This window comes from Triticum urartu, chromosome 3A (genome assembly GCF_056163025.1).
Source record: "Triticum urartu cultivar PI428250 chromosome 3A, HENAU_Tu73, whole genome shotgun sequence".
In the NCBI taxonomy this organism is placed as follows: Eukaryota; Viridiplantae; Streptophyta; class Magnoliopsida; order Poales; family Poaceae; genus Triticum; species Triticum urartu.
The window spans coordinates 642,543,978-642,554,740 of record NC_141875.1 but is presented as its reverse complement, the minus strand read 5'-3'; the positions used below and the strand labels follow the sequence as shown (position 1 = coordinate 642,554,740).

General features: G+C 47.2%; 1 protein-coding gene and 1 pseudogene across 1 annotated transcript; both read left to right on the top strand.

The window, feature by feature from the left end:
- Positions 1–640: 640 nt before the first annotated feature.
- LOC125547112 (uncharacterized) lies at positions 641–2,046 on the top strand. The gene is given in 2 exon segments (XM_048711120.2): positions 641–1,399; positions 1,401–2,046. Coding segments are annotated over 2 exon segments (858 nt in total). The 5' UTR covers positions 641–944; the 3' UTR covers positions 1,804–2,046.
- Positions 2,047–6,405: 4,359 nt separating this feature from the next.
- Positions 6,406–7,779, top strand: LOC125548999 (1-aminocyclopropane-1-carboxylate oxidase homolog 1 pseudogene; annotated as a pseudogene).
- Positions 7,780–10,763: the final 2,984 nt, after the last annotated feature.

Genomic DNA, 10,763 nt, shown 5'->3' with positions numbered 1-10,763 from the left:
CGTCGAGTAGTCATATGGATCAAGTCTGAAATATTTATGATGAAATATCTCAAAGACCTGTGTAGACTTATAATTTGTTCTTATGGAACACCTCAAAGATCTTTGTAGACTTATAATTTGTTCTTATTGTTAAAAATGTCAAATGTCCGAAGCTTAATGGTATATCATCGTAGTTTCATGGGGAAAATATCCAGTGATACCAACCCTTACATGCTCCCATGATACCAATTAAAAAAAGATGTTTCACGAATTCTAAAAAAAATCACGAGTGTTCACTAGACATGTGTCTACAATCCTAAACTTTTCAAATCAAAATTCAAAATACAGATGGAGAAACAAAAAAGAGAAATTCAGGTGTGAATAGTGTCTTTTTTGTCTTCTTTTGACATTATTCATCATATATTTATCTTTTTTGTTTCTCAATGTGTATTTTAAGTTTGATCTGAGTTTCTTAGGGGTTTGGACACATGTAATCCGAGCATTCCCATTTTTATTGTTTTAAACATTTAAATTTGAATTTTTTAAATTGGTAGCATGGGAACATGTAAGATTTGGTATCACCTGATACTTTCCTATAGTTTCTTACTAGCTTTTATTGATTATATGTGATGATACATTGTAAATGTTGGTACCAATAAACTACGGTATATGAGAGCTTATGCCTCAATTTGTGGCATGAAAATGAAAAGAAGTTGAATGACAAACTACAAAAAAGATTGTTACGCACAACGGTTACACCGTCATGCGCTAGCAAACTTGTTCCACCTTAAGTATTTAACCAAAAACTACCACATTTCATGAAAACGTGTCAAAAAACTACCACTTTATGATTTTATGAGAAAAACTACCACTTTTTTCCTAATCCGTGCCAAAAAACTACCAAGTCGCGAAATCGCTCGCTTCGTCCGTGCTAAGCACAAATCTGACCAGTTGGGCCCACGAACATGGTGCCACCGTGGCCATCCTTCGTGCTGGAGTTCACGGAAGCTTCCATGCTCTCCGGCCGCCGCCAGCACGCCATGCTCCCGCTCGCCGTTGCAAGGGCCTGCCTTTCCTCCCCGGCGCCTCTGCCGAGACCCCAAACCCGAGCAGCGCCTCTCTCCCCCCTTCACCGTCGCCGCTCCACTGCCACGCTGCCCAGACCCGCCAGGATCCCCCTCCTCCGCCCGCTCGGGGCCACCGTGGGCGTCGGCGCGTCCTCGCGGCCCGCGAGGGACCGTGTGATCGACTTTGGCAAGCACAAGGGCCAGATGCTGGGCACGCTGCCGCCGTCCTACCTGCACTGGGTGGTCGCGGAGCTCGACTATGGGGACACGCTGGTCTGGGCGCGCCTGGCGCGCGAGGTGCTCGACGACCCCGTCTACGTCGACCGCGTCGAGTGGGAGCACGCGCACCGCTTCCTCCAAGTTCGACTACGTCTACGACGACGGCAACGGGCCGCTCCAGGAGATGGCCGAGCGCTTCGGCTGGGATCTCTCCGACGAGGACGGTTGGGGCCGCCTCGACTTCCGCCTCCTCAGCACCTCCTACGGTGGCCGCATCCCGAGGAAGGCCGACCGGCGCCAGAGCACCGACAGCGGCAGCAACAGATCCCCCCACGGCGGCGGCGCCCTGTTCGACACCGGGGCGGCCGACCCGGACGGGCCGAGGGGGAAGAGGGACGAGAGGAGGGAGCGGATGCGGACGAGGAGGGAGGAGTAGGTGAGGACGGTGAAACTGGATGTGCTTGGCGTGAACTCCGGCGCGAAGGATGGCCACGGTGGCACCTGGTTCGTGCGCCCAACCGGTCAGATTTATGCTTAGCGCGGGCGAAGCGAGCGATTTCGTGACTTGGTAGTTTTTTTCACGGATTAGAAAAAAATGATAGTTTTTCGCACAAAATCGTAAAGTGGTAGTTTTTTGACACGTTTCCATGAAATGTGGTAGTTTTTGGTTAAACACTCTTCCACCTTGGAGGTTAGCATCCAACTTGACAACTTCCTTAAAAATGTTTGTGATGATTAAGACTCCAATTTGAAAGTGGTTAGTGATCTTTGTAGAAAACTAGTTGAGACAAAGAAATATACAAGTTTTACTTTAGTATTTCTTTTGATGAAACTAGCATTGATTTTGCCGGTCGCCACGCAGCAATTGAGAGAGCATTTTCTGCAATGAAATAGTATCAAATCTAGTTTGCACAATAGAATAGCCGATGATTCCGTGTATTGTCATCTTGTTACATATATTGAAACCGACGTACTCCAGCCAATTAGTACCGTGCTGACGCTGGGTACATGCGAAAATATGCATGATCACAAATAGTTGCTACCAAAATATGTTTGTAATAAAGTATGACTTTTTACGTTCGTATTTAATTTTTATACAAAGTTTTCTAAAACTTGACGTCACAAGGTTTAGATCCTGGCATCACCACTCACACCTCCTCGTATTGCTCCTAGCTATTCTCCTCTGCGTGTTTAGTTTTTCACAATGGATGTTCAAAAACAAGGTGCTCTCGACAAACCGGTGGCATGTGCGAAGAGAAGAAAACGCCGACGATACATCCGAAGAAGGTTGTGTGTTGGATTGTGACCAAAAGACACCTCACCAATATTTTAGTCATGGTCATAAACTTGTTCTTAGTTTCGACCATGGTTTTTGGCATGTCAATGCCTCTTTGCCCACCTAATTCATTTTCTTGCTAAAACATTGAATAGTAAAATATTGACCAAAACGTTATCAAGCCAAATGTATTTGGGAAGGCAAGCTTAGGCTAAAACCAAACACAACCGAAGACATTGACGCTTTAAGATGTGTGGTCCACGATCCATGAGAGTTTTTTTTTGAACCGGGCGAATCCCCTTTCCATTACTTGAACATAACGAAAATACAACCATGTTCAGAAAATAAGACGGGAAAGAGGAAAGCGGGTTCAAGCATCGCCGGGAAACCCACCATGAGCACTCGCCATCGAGATTACTCACCATGGGACGAAAACCCAACGACACTATAAACCCAAGACCCCAACCATCTAACCCAGAGTTTTCAAAAGATCACTGCTCACATCAGAGCAACATGCCCCAAAACATCCTCACGCAGGAGGTATCTGACCAAAAGCAATGAAGCAAGACGCGGCACATTCTCTCCCTTCTTTTTCTTTCTTCAGCGCACTCTCCCATCCTGGTGCGCCGCCGCGCAGATCCTCATCATGCGAGGCGTGTTGTCCTTCAGCAGAGCTCCTCCAGCCCTCAGTTTCGCCGCATCCTCCTCCTTCATCAGCCCTGCCCAATAACAAAAAAGTGCACATGTAGAAAAGATGCATTCAAACGGGGTCCTGAGAGGGGTGTGCTCAAAAGTAACTCGGTTACAGCAGGTCCAAATAGCCCAGCATATAGCTGCAATGCCAATTGTATAAAAGGTATCACCACCCGGGAAGAAAGCATAACACCAAACATATGCCTGCCACAAGTTGCCAGGGCACATATCAGTGCCAAATATGTATCCCACCACTCTCCAGGTAATCCTAGCAACGGGGCAGGTAAAAAAGAGATGCCGGGAGGTTTCTCTCTCCCCACAAAATGAACACTTGGGTTCCCCTTTCCATCCACGACGTTTCATCACATCTCTAGTCAGCACCGCATCTTGCGATAGCTGCCACATGAAAATTTGAATTTTCAAAGGGATACGAGCTTTCCATATCTAGCGATAATCGCAACCAGAAATGTTTTTTTCCAGATAAGAATGTAGAGCTTTGGTAGTATAGTAGGGCTTAGAGCCCAGCCCCCATTTGATGCTATCGCTCTCTATAGGCACACAAGATTTTTTAACCGTCAAAAGCACTTTCTGCCATTGCTCATTAAGCTCATAATTTAGTCTTCTTCGGAAGAAGGTAACAGGATCAACCTCCAAATAGGCTTTCACAACACAATTAGGATATTTGCAGATAGCAAAGAGTTGAGGAAATTGCACAGCAAAAGGAACTTGATCGCCAACTGGATCTATCCACAGCCTAGCTTTGTCACCAGATTGTACGACCACTTTTCGATCAATCATATATAAATCTTTCACTTTCATAATGGCCTTCCAACATGGGGAATCAGTAATTTTCCCCTTAACCGAGGCTACCGTGTCCCTACTAAGGTATTTGGCTCTGATAATATCTTGCCAAAGCCCCCATTTCATCTCGAGCTTCCACCACCATTTCACCAAAAGGCAAATGTTTTGCCTGTGGAGATCTTTCACCCCAATCATCCTTTATCTTTGGATCTACAGATCCTGGACCATCTGACCAGGTAGTATCTTTTTCTGTTTTTAATTACTTGCCAGAAGAATCTCCTTCTGTGTTTATCCAACCTCTCTATGATGGTTTTAGATAAAAGGAACATAGACATATAATAGTAAGCGATGCTGGAAATATTAGCATTCAATAGAGTCAGCCTGCCCCCCGGGGCGGCATTACTTCCTAGACCAGATTCACATCTTTTGACAAATTTTGCCTCAAGGTAGTCCCAATCCACACCCTTCAGGTTCGAATAACTAACAGGGACCCCAAGAGATTTCATCGGGAAGTGCCCAATCCGACAACCAAAAATATCAGCATATTCTTTTAGAATATTATCATCCCCTCCCACACTAAGGATTTCGCTTTTCTGAAAATTAATTTCCAGTCCTGACATGAGTTCGAACATATACAGCAACAGCTTCAAATTGAGTGCTTTTTCAGGATTATGTTCAATGCACATGATTGGGTCATCTGCATATTGCAGAATAGCCACTCCCTTATCTACCAAATCCGAGGCCAGCCCATCAATTAAGCCATTTGTTTGAGCTTGCAAGACCATCTTACACAGGCATTCAGTAGCAATGTTGAATAGGAAAGGGGACACCGGGTCTCCTTGCCTCACACCCTTGTGGCTCTGGAAGTAAGGTCCCGAGGTATTATTTAACTTCACACTAACCGTGCCATTGTGGAGAATTTTCTCCATCCAACTACACCAAGTTTTGCCAAAGCCTCTGATCTCAAGGCACTTTAGTAAGAAATCCCAGTTAACCTTATCGTAGGCTTTTTCAAAATCAAGTTTGATAATGATGCCAAATTTCTTCTTAATATGAGTATGATGCAAGACCTCATGTAAAGTCAGCACCCCGTCCATGATACTTCTATGCTAAATGAAGGCATTTTGGTGCTTGCTAAACAGGATATCAGCATAAGGGGCAGCTCTGTTATCTAGCACCTTTGTGATCAACTTATATGGGCATCTAAGTAGACATATAGGCCTAAATTGTTGTATTTTGTTCGCACCATTGACTTTAGGAATAAGAGTAATGACCCCATAGTTTAGTCTTTGAACATCAACTGTTCCTTCATACATAGCATCAAATAGTTTCATAATATCACTTTTCACAATCTCCCAACAGTGTTGGTAGAACTCCGCTGGAATGTTGTCAGGACCAGGGGCCCTGTTACTATTCATTCCAAACAAAGCATTTTTTACTTCCTCTTCTGAGAACGGCCTACATAAATTCTCATTGTCTTCAGCTTTCAATTTCTCCTCTTCCCCCCACATATTATGGTCCACCTGGAGCAAATTCCCAGGTGCCGGCCCAAAAAGATCTTTATAGAATTCAGTAGCATGATTTAAAAGATCCTTCGTCCCTTCTATGACTACATCCCCTACATTCAGGGAATGAATAGTGTTTTTCCTTTTATTGCCATTAGCGATTATTTGATAGTAAGCAGAGTTACTATTCCCTTTGAGTAACCACCTCTCTTTAGATTGTTGTAGTAAGAATAATTCTTCATTAACCAAAATTTCATTTAATTACACTAACAATTCAGTCTTCCTGCAAAACATGACTGGATCTATCATTCCTCCTTCTTCTTCCTTCTCAATAATGGCTAACTCTTCTCTTATGTTCTTTTTTCTAATCTTCTCATGCCCAAACTTGTTAGAGCCCCAACCGTTAAAGAACTTCTTGAAGCGTTTTAATTTGATATTTAACACATCAATAGGATCTGTAGCTTTAACATACTGGTTCCAAATCTTCTCCACCAAGGATAGGAAATCGTCAGATTTGAGCCAACTAATTTCAAATCTAAACTCTCTTTGCTGTGGGACTCTCAACATGGTTATCAGAGGACAGCAAAAGAGCATTATGGTCTGAAACGTCTCTAACAATCTTCCTAACATTAACTTGAGGGAAGAGATCCTCCCAATCACTGCTCATAAGGACTCGATCTAACTTTTCCAGTGTCGGATGGGCTTGGTTATTAGTGCCAAGAGTTGGTTTGGTTTTCAGCGAATCCGGATAGACGTCGACGTACACACTGCCTGTCAGCAATCATGGAATGTACTGTACGATCAGTAAAGAGCCACGGCTACATCACTCACTACCACACACACGTACACAAACTGAATTCAAAGGATCGACACACTGCAGAAGCTAGCTCCAATTACCCATGGCCTCCGACCACCGCCTGGGCGCGCTCAAGGCGTTCGACGACACCAAGGCCGGCGTCAAGGGCCTCGTGGACGCGGGAGTCACGGCCGTCCCCGCCATCTTCCACCACGCGCCCGAATCCCTCGACGACGCGCCCCATCACCATGGCCACCAGTTCGCCATCCCAGTCGTCGACCTCGCCGGCCTCGCGACACCGTTCGGGAGAGCCTCGGCGGTCGGCGCGGTGAAGGCGGCCGCCGAGACGGTGGGCTTCTTCCAGGCGGTGAACCACGGTGTGCCGGAGGCAGCTCTGTCGGCGATGCTCGCGGCGCTGCGGGGCTTCAACGAGGAGACGGCGGATGCCAAGGCGCCGTACCACACCCGGGACGACAGCCGGCGGGTGAGGTACCATAGCAACTTCGACCTCTACCAATCGCCGGCAGCCAACTGGCGTGACACGCTGTACATGGAGATGGCTCCGGAGCCGCCGGCGCCCGAGGAGATCCCGCCGGCGTGCAGGGCCATCGCGCTGGAGTTCGCGGGGCTGGTGCAGGGGCTGGGGAGCACGCTGCTCGGGCTGGTGCCGGAGGCGCTGGGCCTCCGGCAAGGGCACCTGGAGGAACACACACAGTGCCTAGAGGGGCCGAGCCTCGCCTGCCACTACTACCCGGCGTGCCCGGAGCCGCACCTGACACTGGGCACCACCAAGCACTCCGACCCCGGCTTCCTCACCGTGCTCCTCCAGGACGCCGTAGGTGGCCTCCAGGTGCTCGTCGAGGATGACAAGCAGCAGCCGGCGTGGGCGGACGTGTCGGCAGTGGCGGGGGCCCTGGTGGTGAACGTCGGCGACTATCTGCAGCTCATGTCCAACGACAGGTTCAAGAGCGTGGAGCACCGCGTGGTGGCCAAGAGCGCGGGGCCGAGGGTGTCGGTGGCCTGCTTCTTCGGGGCGGAGGGGTCGACGAGGGTGCTTGCGCCGATCGTCGCTGACGGCGGCAACGCCCGGTACAGGAACACGACGGTGGACGAAATGGCCAGGCACTACAGGGCCAAGGGCCTCGACGGCGTCTCCTCACTCCAACACGTCAGGATCTAATGAATCTCACCCAAATGTATTTGTCGTGCTTATGATCGGACTTATTGTTTGGGCTTGAATCATGGTATGAATGAATGATCTGATTATCCAACAATTTGTTGATGTACAAGAGTTCGGGCTGTTGTTTTTCAACTAGGGGGTGTTGTTTTTCCAAATAAGATTGACTTCGTGCTTGTATCATTAGTAGAATATGGACAACTAGAAATAGACAGTGCGTTTGTATTATGTTTCTATTAAATTTATTTTTATGTCCCCTTGTTTGATCGATGCAGTTTTTATTTCCGATCCGGAGATTAGTATATTACTTCCTCTATCTCAAAATGTAAGATGTTAGAGCATCTACAACCAGGTCTTTCATACCCGTCTCAAACGTCCGAACAGGCCGTCCGGTCACTGCCCGGTCACAAAAATTCGATCCAACCGGACTTCTTAAACGGACCTCAATCATCCGGACTGACCGACATCCCTCATATCTAGCCCAAATATAGGGCGGATATGGAGCGGCCCGGACACGCCCGGGCGCATCTGTTTGACAGGTCCGGCCCACCACGGACCCCGCAAAAAAGCTCAATCCGGGCGGCGAGCTCAAACCTAGCTCACTCTCTCCCTCTCTCGCTCCGTCCGTCCACCCCTCTCCCTTTCCGGTTGCAATCCCATCCACCACCATGAGCAGATCCGACAGCGACTCCGGCTCGGAGCTCGACTACGAGGAGGAGATGGCCTTCCGCATTGCGCTAGAGCGGTCCAAGGTCGAGACTGGCGGCAACTCCGGATCTAGAGCGTCGCCGCACCTCCCGGGCCGGTGCAACGCGGACGTGGAGCTGGATCCTCCCGACCCGCGCGCAACAACGCCCGGTCAATGCAGTCTGCGTCGTCTCCTTCTCCCGTCGTCCGCTCCTGCACGCGGCCACCGCTGGGTGCTTGTGCCCGCGCCTCCGGGTCACATGCGAACTCCGGAGTTGGAGGCATGCACCGCGAGTGGAGGCGCGCACGGAAAAGGGAGGCAGCGGAGCAGTCTGTGTGCCGCCGCCACGGGACGCAGTCGGACGCCGACGAGGATGTGTGTCTCCTCGCCTGGGTGTACCTCCGCTCCCTCACGACGGCGGAGACGGACGCTCGCCGCCTCCGACGGAAGAACGCTAAGGCGCTCCGGCTAGCCATTGAGCAGTCGGAGCGCGAGGCGAAGGAGGCAGCGACGGAGAAGGCTCGGGTGGCAAGGCTAAAGCGGGAGCAGGACAGGGCGGTCCGTCGGATGAAAGGGCTCATCGTCCTCCACTACAAGAAATATGTCAACTAGCGACTTTCTCTTAGTGACCCTACCTGAATTGGTCGTAAATCCACGGCCATTTTGCTTGGAAGGGCTCAAACCCTGAATTGCCTTACACCAAATGGTCACAAAGCAGACAAGAGTGGTCCATGACCTTATTTCTACCTGATTACGAGCCATATAAAAGTTCATGAGGTTGTGAACGTGGATGCATTAGTACTTATTGCTATGACTAGGCACCACCTCATCAGTTTTGCCTATGTGTCATGTTCATGTATCAATTTTTGCCCTAGGTTGTGAAGCAACCTATATTTTCGTCATTACCAAAATTCCCCAAAAAATCTCATAAATTCTTTGGGTTATATCTTCATCAAATATGTAAAAATCCTTCCTTGCCTAGTTCAAAAATAATTCAACAATATTTATTTTCCTATTCTGTTCACAACAGCACTTTGTGAAGGAAGTGCTATTTATATATCCTTAACTGCCCTCGAAATTGTTGGGCACCCTTTCCTATCCAAATCATTGCTTTATGACAAAATTCAGCTCCATTTTCCTAGCAAATCTTCCTCGGCAAATTTCTAAAGTTTTTGTCCACCTAGAAGCATTGTGAAGGAAGTACCCTTTTCATATATCCAAATGACATGAAATTTATACAGTTCTTTCATATGCCCAAATTATCACCCTCCTCCAAATTGCAGCTCAGTCAAATCATCTATGTGAGCCCAGGTTCAATTTATATTTTATGGCCAGATTGAGCAAGTGTTGTCTAGACCCCTCCTATTACCCTCAAACTCTTTGGGCACTCTTCCATACCCAAATCATTGCGACATGATAATATTCAGCTCCATTTTCCTAGTAAATCATTCTCAGGAAATTTCCAAAGTTTCTACCTCAAGAGAAGCTTTGTGAAGTAAGTACAAGCTAGGCTTACCCAAATTATCTGAAAATTTACCAGCGCATGACCATACCTATGTAACTTACCTACACCAATTTTGAGATCATTTCATTCATCCAATCTCTCTCACTAGTTTTCCCAAGTTTCTGTCCATAGAAGAGCATTGTGAAGGAAGTACTACTTTGGCATGTCCAAATGGTATCAATTTTCTAAAGTGCTTTCCTATGCCCAAATAACCATCCTCCACCGAATTTGAGCTCAATCCATTCATTATTTTGAGCCCAGCTTCAACATTCATATTTTTGTCAAGTGTGGTACTTTGCAAAGAAAGTACCACCTAGGCTCCTCCTTTTGAGCTGACAATTTGTGAAGACATTCTCCTTAGTAGATGATCACCCTCAGCCAAAACTCACGCCCATTGGCCATGTGCATTTCCCGTACCGCTAATCAAACACTTGACTGCTAATTCATCTTTGAGCATAGGTCAGTCTCCTCGTGAGATTATTATGTTGTAATTTTCTTCCTAGCACCTACCTGGGGAGTGCCCAACCCACTAGACATGCCTAGGCCTCCTAGAACGCATGTTAACGTCAAGGTCACGTGGTGACCACGCGGCGGGCATGCGAGTTTACGCGCTTTGGAGTTGGGGCCCTGGGCCACATCCAAACCTCGACGTATCACCACCAAACCATGTATTTATGATTAAATATATACTTATGTACCTATAAATGATTTTTGGAAAAAATAAAGAGCAAACAATAAGGTAGCTGCAGTTCAAATTTGACCCTCTTCCTACTGAATCGGCTGGAATTTGTCTTTTTCACCAGAGGTGGATCAAAACTTTTGACACCCAACCATTTTTTTCAATTGTTCATTAAATATGGCATAGTATTTTAGAAAATTTATTTGGTCCAATTTTGCAACAAATATATGGTAGGTCCTTCACAAAGAAAACTCATTTCGGACACTCGGAAAATGGAAAATGAATTTTCCGTGCAAAGAAAATGAAAACTCCCTTAGGCAACATTGTTTGGAATTCCAAGATGCACCCTTGGGCACAATATGAGATCATTTGAACAAAC